General features: G+C 37.8%; 1 protein-coding gene across 1 annotated transcript in view; it reads left to right on the top strand.

The window, feature by feature from the left end:
• LOC142405550 (zinc finger protein 385D) overlaps nt 1–20,147 on the top strand; it is a 166,538-nt gene that overhangs the window by 14,122 nt on the left and 132,269 nt on the right. The window contains exon 2 of the mRNA XM_075493140.1: nt 16,050–16,192. Within this exon, the coding sequence (XP_075349255.1) occupies nt 16,050–16,192 (143 nt within the window). The remainder of the gene's footprint in view (nt 1–16,049; nt 16,193–20,147) is intronic.

Raw genomic sequence — 20,147 nt, 5'->3', positions numbered from 1 at the left:
AATATACCAAATTTATTAAAATTCAAAGGTGGTAGGGTTTGGAGGGGGGTGACTTGCTCATCTCCAGTAATAAAAACGTACTGCGAAATCACTTGAAGTATTTCATACACAATTCAATTAAAATAAATGTCTGTTGCCTAAATTGAGTGGGTTACTTTTCTATTTTAATGTGAAAAAGTAATAAAAATATTAGGAACATGTAAAATAATGTGATGCAAAGAAGTCAAATAATGATTTTAACTTCACTCCAAATAGTCAAAGCAAAGCAATGAAATGACTTAAAAGGATCAGAGCAAATACTTCCTTATATAACATACTCAATAACATCTGGAATTATAATAGCTAGACTTAACGTTATGAAGCTGCATGATTCTGATCCTTCTGATCTACATGGATTATCAGAAAAGTCTGCACAGGAATTCTTCTCCTCTTGGTACTGTATTCTGTTGTATCATGGTTACAAGGCCTAGTAGCAATGCCTTTCAAAAACCACATTGGCTTTAGTATCTCTCAAATAACTATGTTACGTAGCAGAACCAAAGTTAGTTCTTCTGTTTTGTTTTGCTTTTCTTGCAGAGAGAGGCTTAAAAATAAAATAAAACATGTCAACAAAACATGTCAACTGAGACCTTTTTTTTTTTCTGTTGAGTGACAGTTTTAGTGTGTCATGCCCAAGGCTTGATTTTTTCGAGCACTTTAGTAATGAGGTAGATGAAAGATAATCTTTGAATGGAATGAACTGTTTGAGGTGGGTTGTTTTTATACTAGGCCTGTTTCTAGATATATATCCAGTTAATTCAAGAAATGCTGAATTCTAGACCATGAATAACTGTGAAGGCAAAATTGGTGAATGTCTAACCTGAGTTTGTGATGCACACAAAGTCAAATCTTAATAGCTATGTAGGGCTATAAGTAAATATTCTGAGAAGTGTGATTGCATGAGCAAGAAGAGAGCTCCCTAAAGAGTTATTTAAACATTTTATATCTCTCTCCTGTGTTTAGTTCCTGGGACAGGGACTATAACATTTTAAGATGTCTTGATAGAGGACCAGAACTAAGCTGACTGAAGAGCAGGCTGGGAAAAGTATTATTACTTGAGCTCTTATCATATTCCTTTTTCTCTAGAGAACATTTCAGGCTGTCCCTGATCTATGTAAAAATGCAGATGAATAGTATTTGTCCCTTCCACCATGCCTTGCCATCCCTAGCCAGCAGTGAAATGTGCACATTGATATGCAGACCATTCCTTGCCACCTTTTATACCACCGTCCTTTTTTTTTCTTTTTTTTTCTTTTCTTTTAGAAATTCGCCCGTATAAAATGGTAACCAAAGATACACAAGATACTGTTCTGCAGTCTTTTGTTTACAGCTACAAGCTGTGTGGTCGACTCGGGAAAAATGACAAAATCTGTGTCAGAACCTATAAAAAATTCTTTGCTTTTTGGGTGAGGAAAAAGTTCTGAATGGGGTGAATAATAAAATGTGGATTTATCATGGAATAGTTTTATGTCACATGATAGTAAAACACTCTTAAGGAACATCTGGATAGGATGCAGAAAAGCTAAAAAATCATAACTAATTTCATATAGCTTAAAGAAATATGAACATATGTTGGGTTAAGTTTGTATTTTTTGGTCATAGTTATGCTACTTTACTGAAAACTCTTATGTGTACATGTGTAAATGTAACTGGATTGTAATCAATAGAATTACCCACCAACAAGCACAATTTATATTAGCCAGGGGCAGGGATTCCCATTCATTAAATCTGTGGAGGACATGCCTTTATCTATTTCCATGGATGCAGCCTGGAGCATCCAACATGTCATGGATTAGATAAATTGGGCCTGACATGCCTGTGTTTCTGGAAAATAGGACAAAAATTTCTTTTGTCCTTTGTGTCTTGTCTGCAAAAGCAGTGGAGCTTGTCCCCCACCTATAGAGAATGACAGGAGATAATTTTCCTTGCTTTAAAAACTTTTTTTAAATTATAGGCAAGTTTTACATACAGATATAAAAAATGGACCTGCCAGCATTTTCACAAGTATCAAGAGAAGGACACACAACCTACTAACTGCCACGTATTCCAGCTCTCAAAGCATTTGCCTAAATCGGCTCCATCAGATGTAGGCTTGCCAAAATTGAAGTTTCCATAGCCCTTCTTTATAAATAGCCATTTTGTTAGAACCTCTCCACTGAAAAAGAATGTGTTCACTTTCCCAGAAAGACGCTAGCCCTGTGGTCAAGGGATTTTTGTGGGCTGCTGGAAACCAAAGCTAAATTCCTCCAGTGAAGTGAATACACATTTACACAAATATAACCACTCCAAAAAGAGATTATTGTGCAAGTATCCCCAGTTAGTCAACAGCCCAGCTGTTGGGACATTTCCCTGAGGCATTGGGGACTTACAGAGTAGGCTTCAATATCGTCCTTTGAGTAAAATACAGACCTTAATTTCTTTCAATTTTTGAAACTTTTGTAAGGATTTGCTTCCCTAATAAGTAGGTGTGAGAGTGTAGCTTACGTATAGATCTGCAGAGAAGACCAATTCTGACAGAACTTTGCAACACAGAACAAAATTAAATTTGACAATGTTTTCTCTCCCTCTCCTATTCACAAGTGATAGCATCTTGAAGTAAAGCATCAGCCAAAAAGCCATGGAAGAATAATTATGATCAGTTATCTGTAATTTCGTGATTGCAGGGGCATGTGCAACACCAAAGCCTGATTCAAGGGAGATGGGATTCTTATTTATTACTTGCATAAAACATGGTTTCAAACTGGTCTCCTATGACAGAGAACGAAGAGACAGCTTTATAAAAGTGAATTCAGGATAGTCTGATTTGTCGTGTCTTTCTCTTCTGCAGAAGGGTCATGGCTGGGATCTGTTAGTGAGAATGAAGGTATCCTGCTTGTGCAGTGGAGCATTTAGATGTTCAAAGAGTTAGTCAAACTCTGTTATTTCAAGCACTCATGCCTTTGGAATTTGTACTCTTTTTTTTTTTTTTTTTTTTTTTTTTGGCAGCTCAAAGTGTTACTCAAATGTGAATTTTCATGGAGTCTCACTGAGAACCAGAATTTGATAGCTCTGAGCTCTGATGCTTGAGTCTGCCACCATAGACACCAGGAGGAGCTCATTGTGCCATAAAACATTTGCAGGACCACCTTTCTTTGGCATCTTTAACAGTCTTCCCTGCTCTGATTTGTAGGGAGTTGGATTCAACTCTGACTCCACAGCATTAGTATATGTGGGCCGATGCTGTTACAGAACACTGTATAAAATATGTTCATATGATCTTTGTCACAGATAGGAAAACCAATGTTTTCTTCACTAGTCCTAATAAAAATTTCTTAAATATTTTTATCTGTTATATTGCATTATGGTGTTTATTTTTGCTTACACTTTTTTAATATAGAGACTTACTGGTTTATGGAGTAGCTATTTTCTTGATTGTAACCGTGTCTATGGAAGCACAATCCCACAGTTTTTGGAAGGAAATAAAAACATTGGTTCACCAGGATATACTGTGATTTAAAACCTAGAAACTGTTTTCCAGCATCTCATATGGCACATATTTATCTCTGTTTAAAAAGAAAAAAAAAAAAAAAAAAAATCATTTGAATTGCACAAGAGCAGTGTGTGATTGCAATAAATAGTTTTTGGCAATGATGTTGGTATTTTCTAGATACAATACAGTTACACAACTATTACTTTTAAAGTATGTTATAACATGTCCTATTTAAACTTTATTAAAACTAAATCTGTGTCTGGATATAGAATTTCCATAAAACATCTGTTTAATTGATTCTGGCCAAGGTTCAGCTTTCTCCCATTGATTTCCAACATCCCATTCTTTCCATTCTTATTCTGCCTGCTGCCTTCTTACTTCCTCTTAGCTTCCCTTTCTTTCCTCTCCACTTTTCCCCCTCCCAAATTTGATGCAAACTCCTTGCCCTTAACATCACCTTGAGGGTTTTATGCTCTATCAGCACCTGCTCTTCTTTCATGGTTGACCCGTTGCTGAACTCAAAACTCTGCTGCAGTCCAGAGCCAGCTAATCATTTGCATCCCCAGTCTTTGTCAGACAAATGAAGAATGGCCGATGTGTTGGTCGGTACAGCAAAACAAAGGTTCTAAGAAAGTCGGTGACGATCTGCAAGTTTCTGGTGAATTAAATGACTCATCTCTTCATGCTGGAAGGCTGCTCTCTTGTTAGTGTGCATGCTTTTGTCTTACGTGCATGCCCAGCTTGCTATATTGCAGTCGCTGTAGTTAACCTTCAATTTTGGGCAATGGAGCAACAAAGCAACATCTGATTTCACATCTCTGTAAGACAGTGTGATGTAAGCTGACCTCAACTGCTTAATGCTGAAGGGAATGACTGTAATCTAATCTTCAAGTATTCAGGTGGTACTTAACAGGAGATGGGAAGATTTTTCTCTCCCCAGAGTGCAATTGGCTTTTTTTTCTTTTTTCTTTTCTTTTCTTTTTTTTTTTCTTTTTTAATTGCCTCCTGGTGAAAATCCAGAGATTAGTCATTGCTGGACACAGTGCATGTGTGCTTTGAGGTGGCATACAATTCTGTTCTAGTAAGGCTCAAACTTAACAGTTAACTAAGCATTTTATCCCTCTCTTCCCCTGTCTCTGTGGGGACACCAGACTGCCAAGAACTGTCTGTTTTTTCTTTGCTTCTCAATAGAAAGCATGGGTTGCCTGCTAGGATAACTTCAATTTTTCATCAGCTTCTTTTTCCAGAAAGTCTTGGTCACAGATAGAGCCTCAGGCTCTCAGGTTTTTTCACAAACAGCTCTATCTCCTGAGGGTTGAACTGGTTTAGTTTCATTAAAGTATAGTAGAAGTTTTATGAAAAGTAGTGGGTTGGGGTTTAGAGACAATCAGGCCATGTGATCTAATAGGTTTTTTTGGTTTTACATCCTGAGAAAGAATAGTATGAAAGATATTCGTGTTTGCTGGTTTGGTTTACTTTTCTTTAAGAACTTCAGATACTTCATTCGGAGTGGGAAATCAGGTATTTCATTGGTGGGAAAAGTTCCTGAGTCAAATAACTTGAAGTATTTTTAATTTAGGAGTGCATATAGAAAAAGTGGTGATAAGATGTATAATTTATCTTAACAAGTATCTTTCAAGCCACCATGAACTGAGTAGTGCTTTATGTCCAGGAGCCTGTCCTTTAAAACTCACTTCTGTCTGCTGTGTCTGTGCACCCTATCGATTTTTAAATCCTGTGCTTTTGGTTCCACTCTGTTTTTTCAATGCTCAGCAAGAAACAATACCACTTACTCTTTTGCCTACCTATGAAAGACCATAAACCTAATAGTTTTAAACATATATGTGGAGTTTTTGTGAATCAAAAATTCAGTCTAATAGTTTCTGAGTCTGTAATAGTTTCTGATGTATTGCATAAGCGTTTATGTCTTTATGCATGGGAAAGAAAAGTTTAAAATGTGGGTTTATTTCAATAAGTATGCATTTTTGTTATGTACATATACATAGGCAGTCCTATCTATGCAAAAACTGCGAAGTTAATTCAGGGGGGAATCTTGGCCCGGTCCTTGCAACACTGGCATAGATTCACAGATGTATTTTCATGTCACTCTTGTGTGCTGCCTATAAGACCAACAGCCAAGCGGATCTACATAACCATAGACTTTCCATCACTCTCTTCTCTATGCACCTCTCTGCCTCCTTCCCCTCCTCTCTCTCTGTCGAGCTAGCTTTGGCTTGGGCAGACTTTGCTCCTTTGACTTGGATTCTGCCATCCTTCTCCTAACTTGGTCAACTTCCCAAGTTGATCTACCTGTTATTCAGTAAAACAGCAGAGGCTTGACAGCTAGCAGAAGAGCAAAGTGATGCTCTGGAAGCATGCAATAACTGTTGGCATTAAGTTCCACTTACTCTTGCACTATGCAGTTAAAAATGTGTAAAAACCATTTCCAGTGAATTATTAATAAAACTTGGTGAAGTTGAGCTTTCCCAGTGCTAAATGAAAGAGGCATTGCTGCACAGCACTATCCTCACAGAGTTTACTAGTGGAGTGTGTCCATTTCATGATATTAGTTATATATTTGTCTCAGTTGTATGCTTGTTTCATTTAAAGTAAAGACATCAGAACTTAATCGTTATTTCTTTCCCAACCATGCTTTTGAAAAATGGCACTTTTAGAATTGCTGATATATTCATCATAAAAATGAAAAATTCTTTGAAAATCTGTTTGCAATACAGTGTTCTTCTGATTAATAACCCTTGGAAATCTGCTCATTATACCACAAACATGACCTTTATAAAAACATCAGAAAAATCCAACAGCAGAATATGCCAGGTCAAAGATTTTTTTAAATGTCAAAAAGTGTAAAGCTTTGAAATTAATGTGATTTTTATAATACTTGGCTGATGCTTGTATTTTTGCTTTATTTTATTTATTTATTTATGGTGGTGGGGGGTGGGGGTGGGGTGTTTGAGTCTTTATGGTTAGGATCTATTGGGAGACTGCGACCCCAGGGGAGCACACTTTGGGACAAGTCTTAATGCCCTTCGGCAGCTTCCTCCCTGTTGTTCAATACTTAGATCCATTTAGTTTGTAACAGCATTTTTGCTGGGCCTGTAGCTGGTTAGATCTGGTACGGTCTAGTAGCTCTCCAGCAGAGGCTACTAACCATATACTCTGACCCGCTGGTTAGGAGACATCCACGATGTGCTAGTCAATAATGGTGCAGCCAGTCTGGCACTGTCAGAAAATGTCTTTATCTTCTGAAAGCTGTAGAGAAACACTGTACATGCAGTTTTGGGGAAATGCACATCTGTAACACTGTGCCCTTCCTCTAACTTCATTGGATTACAGTGCTCCTCTGAAAATACCCGTGCTTCCCACACACCTCAAGATGCACCTTAGCTTGAGTCCGAATGTAAATCTTTCCACTGCAGGCTGGAAAGCATAGTGTGGGTAGCTGCTTTATGTGGGAATAGCTAGCCAAGATGAAGACCTTATGGTCATGAGAAGAAAAGGGAAAGCTGTTTTTCCTTTGATATCCAGCAAACTTTTCTGGCCTGGCATTACTATTTGGTGGTAGGAATGTCTCTATATATTTCTAGCTCACTCTGGGCAAGGCAGGCTTTTCACTTCCTTGGATTCACTTTCTTACTAAAGAAAGTAGAAAGTTGTATAAAACATGAGTGGTAGGGGAAGGAACTGCAGACCAGAGCTGGGAATACATAGTTTGCCAAAAGTAAAGAGAATTATTAATGCAGATGTAGAGTCATCAGTCCACTTATCTTCCCTCTAGCATTTATGGCTGGGAAGGAAGAACAGGTTTTGACATTGTCTTTGCTATCATGAGATCACTCAAGTCTGAGTGAAAGTGCATTCAGTTCACTACTAGACTAAAACCAGGGCAGGATGTTGCAGTACTCAGAGCACTAAATTTGGGGACCTAGGGCTCAATTCCTTGACCTGCCACTGATTCCTGTGTGAGCTGTGAGGAGGTGACTTACGCTGTCTGTCCTAGGTTCATAGCTGAAAAATGGGGATAATCTCTTGCCATGTAGAAATGTCCTGAGAATTAATACCAGAATTGCATGGAGAAAAATAAGGCTGCTGGGTATTTAAAGTTTGATTTTGTTTTTAAGGCAAATGGAAATGAAAAGCTCTGCCATTCTCAAGAGGGAGGAGAGCTGAGGGTCATGGGCATTTTGCTTGTTTGCCTTCTCCGAAGCCATGATGCTGGCAGTCTTGGGCTTTCTGATTCTCTGGTAGCTGGCATGGCTGGTACTTTGTATGGGCAGCTAGTAATAAGCAAGGTGGCCAAATTGGACAATTTCTTCTTGTTTTCTTCTACTAGAAATAGCCAGAACTTTACAGAAAGTGGAACGTTCATTTTGGATCATTTAATTTTCAGTGATCCAACAGCTTCCAATAGGGAAAAAAAATCATCCAAATTTGTCTGACCAACTGGAATAAAACCTCAAAGGATTCCAAAGAGCTCAATTAGTAGGTCATGTTGCTAAAATAAAAAGCTTAGTTGCTGCCCTTGTGCAATTTATAATCCATAGAAGATATTGCCTGTAGTGAGTTAGTGGAATTCATTGCTAGACAATGTTAAGTGCTGAAGTTCAGATCGTGGGTTTTCAGCAGATTTTATTTAATAAAAAAAGTTTTTAATTGGTAAAGTGTTTGCTGTGGGCCATAGCATACTCTAGGTACGGGAGAAAGGGGTGATACTTTCTGGGGTTCACGGAGTCTCTGGTGTTAGCGTCCTTGTGGCCTGAGGTGGGTAAGGTCTGCGCAGTGCAGTGCACTTTGATCCTATTCAGACAGACTAGACTTTATTGTCTGTAACCTGGGCCCACCTGTCTGTTAATGCAGATGGATAATGGCAGAGGAACAGGAGGGAAGAAGGTAGCAAAAAGGGAGCAGGAACCTGAGCTTGTTTACTGAAAGGACAATAATGAAAGGAGATAACAGATATCAGAGCATTCATGCAAATTTGTCTCTGTATTTTCCTCGTCCAGTGTCATAATAGTAGTTTCACAGGATTCTACACAACGAAAAGAGAAATCTACTCCTTTAGGTAGAGAGGGGTACATCTTTCAATCAAAATTCTTGTATCAAGATATATGATTTTATGTTTTTCAAAATGCTAGTAAGTGTGAAAGAAAAGACTTAAAAAAAAATCAGTATGATGCATAGCCACAGGCTTCTAAAACTAATAATAATAATAAAAAGAATTATTTTTCTAAACTAGCTCACTTTGCAGGAATCACAGAATAAATATTGTCTCTAGACAAAATAATACTTTGAATAGCAGCAAGTGACCAGAGCTGATTCAAACTTTCCAGGTGAATAGTGTATGTGCTGAAAAATGCACTCTATAAATAAATAGGAGGTAGTGATTTGTGCCAAAATGAAATAGTTTTACTTTAAAAAAAAAAAAAAAAACAGAAGGGACGAAAAGAGGGAAAGAGATCAGAAAATATTTGAAAATATTTTTGTAATGAGTAGTTTTGAATTGTTTGGTTTTGGATGTTTGAAATTTGCCAATATTTAAATAATAAAAATGGTTAAGTATCCAAGTACAAACTATAGAATTTCATTTTGGGTGAAAGAAATGTTTCAGCTGACACAATGATTTTTTTTTTTTTTTTTCCTCCCCTAATTGTCTTTATTTTTTGGTTTGGCTAGTGAACTGAAAAATCAATTACTCATAGATCTCCACAGCTGAGACAGTGTTGCATTCATCCTCTTCAAAGTGACTAGCCACTGTTAACATTACTAACAGCAAAACCTATGAAAGGAAAGCTTGTATTGCCACACAGCGTACTTGATCCTCAAGCTGTCTTAGGAGAGTCAGCAGGATTGAGGCTGGTGTGCTTGGAGCCCCATTTTGAGGGTTCTTCTTTTCTCGTGGGTGTCAAATATTTAAGACATTTGAGTTTTTTCTTTATTTTCTGAAACTAAGAGGGTTTATATGAAATAATATTATGTTTAAATGTGGATATCCTCATTTTTAAAATACTTTTGAGATTATTATATAATGAAAGCACTCTCCAAAAAAAGTCTGTGAACAATGCAGGAGTCAAAACCACTTTGTTTTAATATCCTCATTTCCCCTTCCACACACACACAAAACAACAACAAAAAACCCTTACAAGGAACTGAGTTCTAACACTATAAATGGTCAGAAAATAGATTTTCTGAGTAATAAATTCTCAACAGGCATCACGTTATTTGTTCACACATAACCTCCTTTCAGTCCATACGGAATAATACGTAGCCTATTAAAATTAAATATTTAAAATTGAAAGTGTGTCCATTTATGCACGTAAAAGCTACAGGTTGCATGTTAGCTAACTTTCTGTATACTGAGTTCATATTTTAGTCACTTGAGTAGTATAATAACTACTACTAAGTAGCTTGGTGATTAGGTGAAGCCTATTTTGCCATGTCAGGTTAGATCACTGGTACTACTTATTATGGAACTGAACTTACCTTTAAAGTGACAATCCAGCAGTTTTTAAGAAAAGCGTCTGTTGCAAAAATGAAGACTATCATACAGTGATAAAAGGGAGTACACTAGTGACTATAGGTCATGACAAATTACATTAAGCTAATTCCTAAAAGCCAGATCTACAATTCATGTCACATTGTCTCTGTTACATCCCAGAGAAGGTTATTCTTTTGTCTTTGGATGTCTTTAAATTTCCCATTTCATCATACTCTCTGAAAACCTAAATGTGATCTCTAATATTTTAGATAAAGAAAGTTCATTATTCATTATGGCTAGCCTGTTGTTCTTAATTGCTTATGTCTTTATTGTATTTTTGAATAAAATCCTTTCAAATATACCTTTTCTTTGGCCCATGGGCACACTAAATTCATAATGAATTGAAAGTTCTAGCTGATACTGAGTTATCCAAATGTAAGTTTTATAGCATTTATGAGACAGAACACGAGCTCCCCACATATCCCTTCACTTTTATACTTTAAAATAACCTGAGTTAGTTTTCTTGAAATTTTTCTAGGAAAAAAAATCCTCTTTTGGCTCAGGGTCTCTAGGATGTATTGTAATGCTTACTGGGTGTGAACTGTCAGATACTAGGATCTTATATAAAAAATATTAATGATACTTTTTGAAGTTACCTTTTCAAGTTACCTAGAAGTTAACTTTTAAGTTGGAAACCAGTGGTGCGTTCTCAGCTACTCCACTGAGTCGTACCATCTGAAAAGTTCTTTGAGCTTCTGCCAAGACAGAATGTTTGTATTGTTTTGACCTCAAATAAGCTATCATGGAAATACTGGGAGAGGTGTGACATGGGGTGGAAAACTTGGGAATATCCATATCTTGGAGAAACCAAATCATGATACTGAAAACAAACTCAGAATCCAGGATGGAAAGGAAATTGAACATTAGTTTAGGGTGTCTCTGATGTATTGAAAATGGCTGTACACGTGGCCAAAAGGAAAGAATTGCAAGGTAATGAAGAAATGAAAATGGAATTCTGCAGAGATTTGCTTTTTCACTCACTGTTTATGGTGGTAATAGTGATGGAAGAACTGCAAAAGATTTAGATTAATGGGGTATTAGTTTAGAGTTCCTGCCCAGTTTACATACCTCCAAGTTCCAAACGCATTGCAAAAAATTATCTACATTATTTGTGTCTGCAAAATTTGGGCTGGGTATTTCCTTAGGAGAGGCTACTTGATAATAGATCTGGTGATTCTTGTTCTGGAAACTAAACCTGCAGTTGAGTTTAAAGGATTGGGAATGAGAGCGTGCATGAGGAAAGGCTATGGAGGAGAAGATGTAGCATATCTTTCTTTATAGCCAAGTCACAAAATATAGCAATATGCGGTTGCCAAATTGTTGAGCTGTTTGTTAGGGGACCTGAGGGACAGGGATCTTGACCTCCTCCAGAAATGTTAAGTAAACTTGTTATTTATTATCCTGTATATAAAAACCACCCTGCTTTGTCATGTCTGTTTACTCTATTTTCTTTTGTTTCCTTTGGGCATATGCAGTCTTTGTGCTTCTCTTAATCCAGATTTTAGGGGCAGTACTTACAGCTGTTTATACTCTTTACTAAGCACGGATCTGAGGGATATTTCAGGTGAACTGGGCACAGAAATTTGCATGGGAGACCTTCTTATCAGAAAATGCTACTTTATTGAAAGCAAAAATTTCCCCCAGAAGGTGTTAATTTTTTGTAAAGAATTGTGACAAAAATGTCTTTAAGATAAGGTCAAAACTTTAGCATTTTTATAGAAATCTGGTTTCTTCTTTTTGGAATGACTTCTCATTTTAAAATCTATTCTCAATTCTGTAGTGAAACATGGTCTCTAAAGTTGAAATGGGGGGGGGGAATGAGACGACAGTGTTTGTTCACATTCTAACTCAAAACAAATAAAATGTGACAATGGAATGGACAGTTTGAGGCTGAACCTGCAGGAATCATCTCTTCATCTGAATGTTTCTGTTGTCTTCCCTTGGTTCTGGGTACAGGTAAGGAAGGTGTTGTAGTGATGAAGTTCATATCACCAGTGGTTTCTGAAGGAGAACTGCTTGAGTAGGCTATGCCACAAAGAGCCTGAACCTCATGTTGCACATGCGGCTTTGTACTACGTAGGCCGTCTGTGCTCAGAGCATAATGCTATATTGCAAAACAGATTACCTAGTGGTAGGGCAAAATGTCTAGTCCCAACTGGAGACGCAAAAGTGCATCCATGTGTAAAAATGCACAGTTTGATTGACTCTGTGGAATTTCTCAAAAACTGTCTCAATGAGATATAGGAAGGGGCAAAGGTTTGTGGCAAGCTTTTCTTCAAACTTGTTTGCTCATGCTTACCTTGGATGTATTGCCAGTGCCTCTGGCCAAGAGATTCTTGCCTGTGTTTTAAATTGCCGGAAAACTGAAGAAACGAATGATTACTTCAATCTTGGTTAAAATACTGAGCTAATTAAGCTTCTAAGTTGTATTATTCCTGTGCTTCCTACAAAGAAAATTAAGGTAAAAACATTGACATGAATTTCCAAAATGTCTGGAACATTCATCTCCCATTTAGGATCTGAATGGGCTGAAAAGACTCTTTCTCTTTAGAAAGACATTAGACTATAACATCGCTAACTTGCAACACTGGAATTAGTAAATACGTTAGTATCCTCCTATTTTAGGAAATTGTAGCATAAATGTAACTTTAGACCTGTACTGCCCTATGTTTTGCAGGGACTGTTATGTCTTAAGTCAGGCCGTCCATGCACCTAGTTTTTGGCAAGGATGTCCATGGGAACTTCAGGTAATAATACAGAGCATCAAACACAGGCTGTGGACAAAGCCTGTCAGTGGTGTAGGATGTTATCCCAGCTTTATTGGTCAAAGTGGAACTCCAAACCTTGCTGGTAGGAAGTCTATAAAAAGGCTGACATTGAGCCTTCATTGTGTGTTGATCAGCAGTATTGCATCTGCACCGGAAAGCTGTGGAGGTCTTTCTGTAGAAGCTTATCATACAGAACACCAGAACAGTCATAAGCACTCTTTATGGTTCCTCACCTTGATCCGGTGTTCAGTAACACTGGATAACTAAAAAGGACCTATGTCTTGCTATAGGCATTTTCTAAGCATGCTGTTGTCACACGCAGCACCACTTATTTACAGAGTAAATTCTGCGTTATGAGTTTTAGTGCACCTCTCTTTCTTTACCTTCAGTTTGGCTTTCTCAGTTCTCATGTTTTCCTTCTGTCATCATTTCTGCCCTTGATATTGCCTTCTTTACAACAAGAATTTATTTACATGTGCTCTTCAAGAACTCTTCCCAGTGGGCTTCTACCCCTCTCCGTCCCTCTGCTAATGGATTAGATGGGAAATAGTTGGCATTGACATTCCAAAATGTTGTCCAAAGGTTTTTCAGTTAAGCTGAGTCACAAAAATGGTTGCCATTGCTTCAGGTTTTCTGTTGCTGATTCTAGACTACAACTCTGTGCATGTTAAATGGAAAGAGAAGCTAATTTTTGCAGCCATAAACATTAGAGAATTTCTTTCAAGCAAAAGCTCAAATTTCATGATACCTATCACATGCTCCATCGTTAAAGGACATGTCTGACACTATTGCAAAAACAGAGAGCAGCTGTGCTCCTGAACGTACTCATTTTCTGTGCCACTGTAGCCAGGACTGTGGTAGATTTTAAACTCTGTTCCAGAGGCTCTGAGTCCCAGCCAAGGTCCTGCAGAGCTGGCTGAATTTTTCCATTTAAAGCATGTTCTCGTCCCCGGATGACTTTGTGCAGCACTGGCTGGCAGCGGCAGGTGCGTGAGTGCCTAGTCATGCCACAGGGAAGGATCACAGAATAGAAATATTTCATCCTTCGTGGCATGGTATCCTAGAAAAGTATGGGATAGCAATGCTGTTGCTCTAGGTAATCCGAACCTGCGAGGCTCTCCTCCATAGCACTGAGGTAATACACTCGGTGAGCTGGGTCCCCAGGCATAGGTGATATTTCTCAGCCCAGTTTGCATTTGCATCTGTGAGTTGTAGGATGTTTAATCAGCTTCAAATTCTTTGCTATTGCCAGGCAAATGCTCACCTTGTCATTTCTATGTGATTCTATACAATCTCAGGTGCAACCTGGAGACTTCTTATTAAGGTTTTTATTAGTAGGAGTGACTTCTTCCCTTCATGATCTGTAAAAGCTTTACATGAGAGAAAAAAAAAGTATTTCCAACATCTCAAAAAATATCTTTATGTGTCTTTCCCATTCAGAAGGGGGAAGATTGGCATGTTGAACACTACCTTATCATCATTCTGACCTGTTACATTATTTTTACGCTGTTTTTGTAATAATTCCGTGGGAAGGTAGCAATCGCCAAACCAATGGCAATCATGAAATACTTGATGATTCTATGTTGGTGAGCTATGCAAAGCAGAGCTGCTCACCCTCTACTTTTCTGTTGCCTGTATCCTTAGCTGCTGCATTCAAAGAGTGATTTGGTACACTCTTACATTGAGGTGAATGTAGAAATTACTCCAAAAATGGCAGTTACTCTAGGGCAAAAACTAGCATGAGATTGGAGTGATCCCTAACCCAATACCTTTATTTTACTAGTGGGTAATGTTTTCCTTCCAATGATTCTTAGTGAAATGCTTCACAGAGGAGCTGAAATTTGGCAAAAAATACTGTCTTTGAAAATTTGGCTCCAGCTGATTTTATACCTAGCAGCAGAACTGTGGATGATCTGCTACAACTGGTTAATTAAATCCTGTGCTGTTAGTCCTCAATTAGACACATTAAATGGCAAACCTTGTTAGCAGATTTGCTGGCCAAAAATGGAGAGATTCCATATATCATTCTGACTACTTTATATTTGGGCCCTTAAAGAATGTATGCAGCTTGTCTAATGAAGTGTCTGTATGTACAAGAGGAAAAAAAAGAAACAGATTTTGGATCTCTCCCTCTGTTGGTCTGTCTGCCTGTGTCTCTGTTCAATGAGTGGGGTAAGACTCCCCTTACGGTTTTTTTTAATGTTTCTTGGACTCTTACCAGCAGGTTTTTACAGTCTGTTGCCTGCCTCTCAGATTAGAAGAACACTGGCATATTTTAACAGTTTCCTAGGATCCAAATAGTCTTTAATTAACAGGGAATTGATGTTTTGGAGTGCAACCAAAACATGGGAGACATTGGAAGCAGAGAACGGGCTTGGATCCTTCCAGCTTTTAGCTAGCTGTGGTAAGGGGCAAACAAGTAAGTAAAATAGGGTCTGCTGCAAACAGGTAGCAACTTATTGGTATGCAAGGGGATTTCTTCATTTGCATTATGTTCCCACAGAGCTGGTGGTTGGTAGCGTTAGCCGGGAGGAGCTTTCTGCTGCACAGAGTCTGAATCAGCTCCACCCCTTGCAAGAGCAGAAAGCGTTCGTCGGTACCTTCCCGTAAACAGAATTTCGGTGGCTGCTGAAATTGTTCTTAATTTAGATTTGTATTGATCAGCTGTTGAGGCAGCAAGGTATGTTGTGTTTGCGAGGTTTAGGTTGACTCTGAAGCTGTAAGCTCCATGGGTGAACATTTAATTAAAAATTCAAAAGTTTGCAAATGACGTGACTTTTGCTGAGCCAAACAGCTAGTTGTTGTTCTTTTTCTTCTGGAGCAGTTTGCCTTTGGAGGGTTGAGCAATAAGGTTGGGATGAAACACTGAAATTATAGCAGAAGGAGACTAGCTGAAGTTCCAGAGGGAAGTCAGACATATGCTGAACTATTGTTCCAGGTAATCCAGGGAGAGAAATGGTTTATTAGCTGATTTTAAATAATGATAGACTGATACCTGAAGCGATTACTGGCAAAGAATTATAACCAACAGTCACTGAGTCAGCTGTGCTCTTTTTCAGTAGTGCAGTAATTTGTGGACAAATACAAATGTATTTGTTTAATCCAATATTGTCTTTTTATTGTTGCTTTTTTGTGTTGGCACTTTTTTTTTTTTTTTTTTTTTTTTTTTTTTGCCCCTAATCATAGTACTTGCTGAATGCCTTCTGTCTCTTTCTACGTGTAGGTGGTACATGCCAGAGCCCTGCTCTTCCAGCCCTAGTGCGTCCTCCTGCTCCACCTTTGCAGCCATCGCTGGATATTAAACCATTTCTTCCGTTTCCTCTGGACACTGCCGCAGCAGTCAATCTCTTCCCCAACTTCAATGCAGTAAGTACACTCCTAACAGTTACTGTCCACTTCAGTGAGCCACAGTTTCCATGGAAGACTCAAGAGGGCACAAAGTAGAATTTTATGTACTCAATTAAACCTGGAATATCCTCTCCCTTACTAAGGGCCAAATAGCTCTTTCAGACACACGGGTAGGCCATAAATTAAAGCCTAGCTGAGTGGTAGCCAGAAGTAATGTAGAAGGAAAAAATGATATGATCCCAAGTGACATGCAATGAAATTGCAGGCCGTATTCAGTCCCAGGGCTTGTGAGTTTCCCACTCTAATTTAAGATGTGCAGAGTTTCACTAACCTACAGTGCGCTGCAACTCTCAGAGTGAAACTCTGAGTGATGGCGTTCTACATCCCGTCTCAACAGGCTTCCTGAGAAATACTTAAAATTTACAAATGGGAGGGGCTACAAAAGATAAAACTGTCGGGGCAATTAAAGTAAGAATGAGAACAGCATTAGCTGGTATATAAGCTATTCCCTGGCAAACAATACAGTGTATTTTTTTCAGGTTAGGATATGTTTTTTCTCATGCCTTAGGTTAGAACAAGGTTAGATTTCTCTTTAATAATTTTTTTACTTAGTAGGACTATCTATGATGATAGAAATCTTATTGCTCCTTAAGTATTTTCATTATTTTACTGAACTATGTCATGAATGTTTCAATTTTCCTGTTTCTGGCTGAGATATTTAATGCTCTAAAAGAAAAAAAAAAGTCTAAATTGGTTTTATGTTAATTTTGACTTTATAGAATTATGCCCCTTTTTAATGTGAATGTACTCTGGCAAGTTCTTTTCCTTATTTACATATACTAGATATAGAAAAAAAAATTAAGAATCTGTGTGCTTACCTACTTTGAGACACACAGAGAGGGGTGGAATTTGCCATGCCAAAACAATTCTAATTAACATGCAAAAATCTTAATTACAATAATTAAGAGTAGTAAAAGAACATGCCCATTCTAGAAGCAATTTGTAGTAATCAATAGCAAATTTCCATAATTAAATGTTCATTTATTTACCTTTTATGGATGTTCATTTTGTTTTAAGCAATTAAAATGAACTAATTGTCAAAAATATTTATTTATGCAGTCTTAAATTCAAGCAATTCACAGCATTAATAGAGATCAGAGAAGCTATAAGCTGCAAGTCTTAAAATGCTCAGAAACAATATGTCGAAGTATTATTACAAAGAAACTTTCTATTACAAAGAAACCTTTTCAAATTTTAAAATGTATATAGGTATGCAGCAAAGTTTTGAAAAGTGCTGGTTTTAACCAGTTACTGATAAATGGATAATGAATGAATGGATAAACTTAATGAAATGGATAAACTGTTAGACTGGTTTAGTATGCTTTAGGGGTTTTTTTTACCAGTTTTGCTTTGTGATCACTGTTTGTATTTAATGCAATAGGCCAGCTGAATTTTTAGAAATTATCTATTAGAATTTCTGTGTTTTTCAGGATTTTCCATAGTTCAGAGTCTTCAGATTGTTTTGCAAATTGTTTAACTCTGCGTAATTCAAATGCAATTTTAATGATGAATTTTAATAAATAATTGTTAATCTTGTGTTGTTCCATAAATTTGCAGTTTCTTTTTTCTTACAAAGACTGATTTTAGACTATAATTATCTTGGGGGAGAGGGTGGGGAAGATGTGCTCATATTAATTTGGAAGTACAAAAGCAAAAATAGACTCCTATCAAAACCCTGTTATTCCCGAACATCATCTTAGTAGTTTATCTTTTGGTATAAGCACTGTAGTTGGACTTCACAGACTCCTTGTCTCTTCAATTTTTCAGCAAACTGAGCCTAGGTTTCAAGAATGAGACTAGCAGCCCTTTTTAACAGCACTCTGAAGTTCATTCCCATGCAAAGTACTGCTTCCTGTGATGTGTGGCCATCTGCCAAGTCCACCTTTGCTGACTATGTCAGTCCCGAATGTGCGGATGTTGTCGTCAGAGCTGCTGTCATCTACCTGCCTTGCTGCTCATAGTCTTTGCCTTGCAACGTGACCTTTGCCTTCTCATCATGTGTACTGACATGCAGCATAATCCTCAGTGTTCCCATTTTCATTCTGAACAGTACATTATTGAATGCTGCTATGTTTAGCTCATATGCCAGAGCTGGTTAATGGCATCCTCCAAACATGTAGGCTAACTGAGAAGTTCTGCATATTTCCAGAAATTCTTCCCAAGCTGACGAATCTTTAAGGGACACATCAGCTGCTGCTGAGCATTATCAGCCTGAGGAGAAGGTAACCACCCACAAGTCATATTAGACTTTAAACAGGACCTCTGACAAGGGCTTTAAGTATGTGAATGTGAGACAGGAAGCAAGTGTTTAACCCAAAAATGATCTTCGTAAATATGCATGCTCATGAATGATTGTGGCTGTTGATAATGCTTGATATTCTTTGACTTCATTGACAATCCTACACAGTGTCAGTGGAGAAGCATTTATGTTCTGTGGCTAAACCAAGGTCAAGCAAGTGGTCAGTAAAAGAGAACCTGAACTGGACGTTCTCTCTCGTGTTGTCGATAAATTAGCTTTACCCTTGATTGAGACGGCAAGGTCATAGATTGTGTCTTAGGAAATTGATTTCTAAAGACCTCTTGACCCTTGCACAATTCCACGGGAACTAATGAGTTTGGCAGCATGTCCAGGCTACTTCCCAAGCAGCTAGAAGGAAGTCCAGAGTTTTGGCCATTTACTGGCCACTTTTCAACAGCCTTTGCTTGAGAAGAGCACGATCAAAGAGAAATTTGAGTAAAAATTCAGTCATGTTTCAGAGAAAAGAAGTGGTCTCTCGTTATGGAAATCCTAACTCAACTTGAGAGTTTGGTTGTGATAGCCATAGGCATCTGAGCTAATCAGCCTAAGTTTCTTCGCAAAAGATAATGGAGAAAAATAAGCAATTTCTTCAATTTTTTAAGTGGAGAAAAATACACAAAGGTAGGTTGCAAGGCAAGCACCCTATATGTCTACTTTGCCATGAAGCGAACCCTGAAAGTTCCCATTCGTCTCTGCTGACTATAATGAGGGACTGGCTCAGCTGCATCTACATTTAGTTAGATGAATCCCACATTATGGGACAGGTCATATGCTATTCACAGCTGATATATTAAACTCCACTCAGAAATCAGATGACAGAAGTGCTGACATTGTATTGTATGTTTACAGAGGAATGCTCCCATTTATCAAGCAGTTATGCTTCTAATTTTATCTAAAGACAATCTTAAGGGAATTTGAGGATTCAGATGAACTGGATAGAAATATTAGGAGAGGTGAAAGCAAAAGTAACTTACCAATGGAGAATCTCAGGCACATACACAAGAACTAACAAAACCATATACTGATCTTAAGTATCACAAATAAGAATAGTAAGGTGTTGTATTTTATAACATTTCTTCACTCTAATTCAGTTTATTACAAACATAAGATTACTTTATTTGTTACTGATTATTTTGCTCTAAAGCTAGCTCAGTTTTTGCTGGCCGCCTCTGAAGAAAACATTCAGCACTGATTTCTACGAAGGCAAAAGCTTTCATCAGAGCAGAGAACAGAAGAGATAACATGGGGTGTGCAAACCTTTATCAGTGATATCTCTGGACACTGAGGAGAGGGAAAAGTAAAAAGTGAGTAACCTGAGAAATGCAAGGAAGATAACATTTGAACCTTTGAACCATTCAGTTTCAGGAGGAACATTTTCTATTTATACAAGAAAGCATAAAGCAAACATACCAATTAACAATCTGGTTAGTTGAACATTTGTAGGTGCTATGCTCTTAATTGTGAAGTAAATGAGTACCCTCAAGTCGTATGTAAAAAGAAATTTTAGCAACACAGCTGTTTAAACTGAAAACAACCCACTGGTGCAGACCCTGAAAAATCATGTGTTCATTGCAAGTTTATATGATATAAAAAGATGAATCAAGTGTATGGGAT

This window comes from Mycteria americana, chromosome 2, assembly GCF_035582795.1.
Source record: "Mycteria americana isolate JAX WOST 10 ecotype Jacksonville Zoo and Gardens chromosome 2, USCA_MyAme_1.0, whole genome shotgun sequence".
Classification (NCBI taxonomy): Eukaryota; Metazoa; Chordata; class Aves; order Ciconiiformes; family Ciconiidae; genus Mycteria; species Mycteria americana.
Note: the sequence above shows the minus strand (reverse complement) of the source record. Positions and strands in the feature narration are given on the sequence as shown.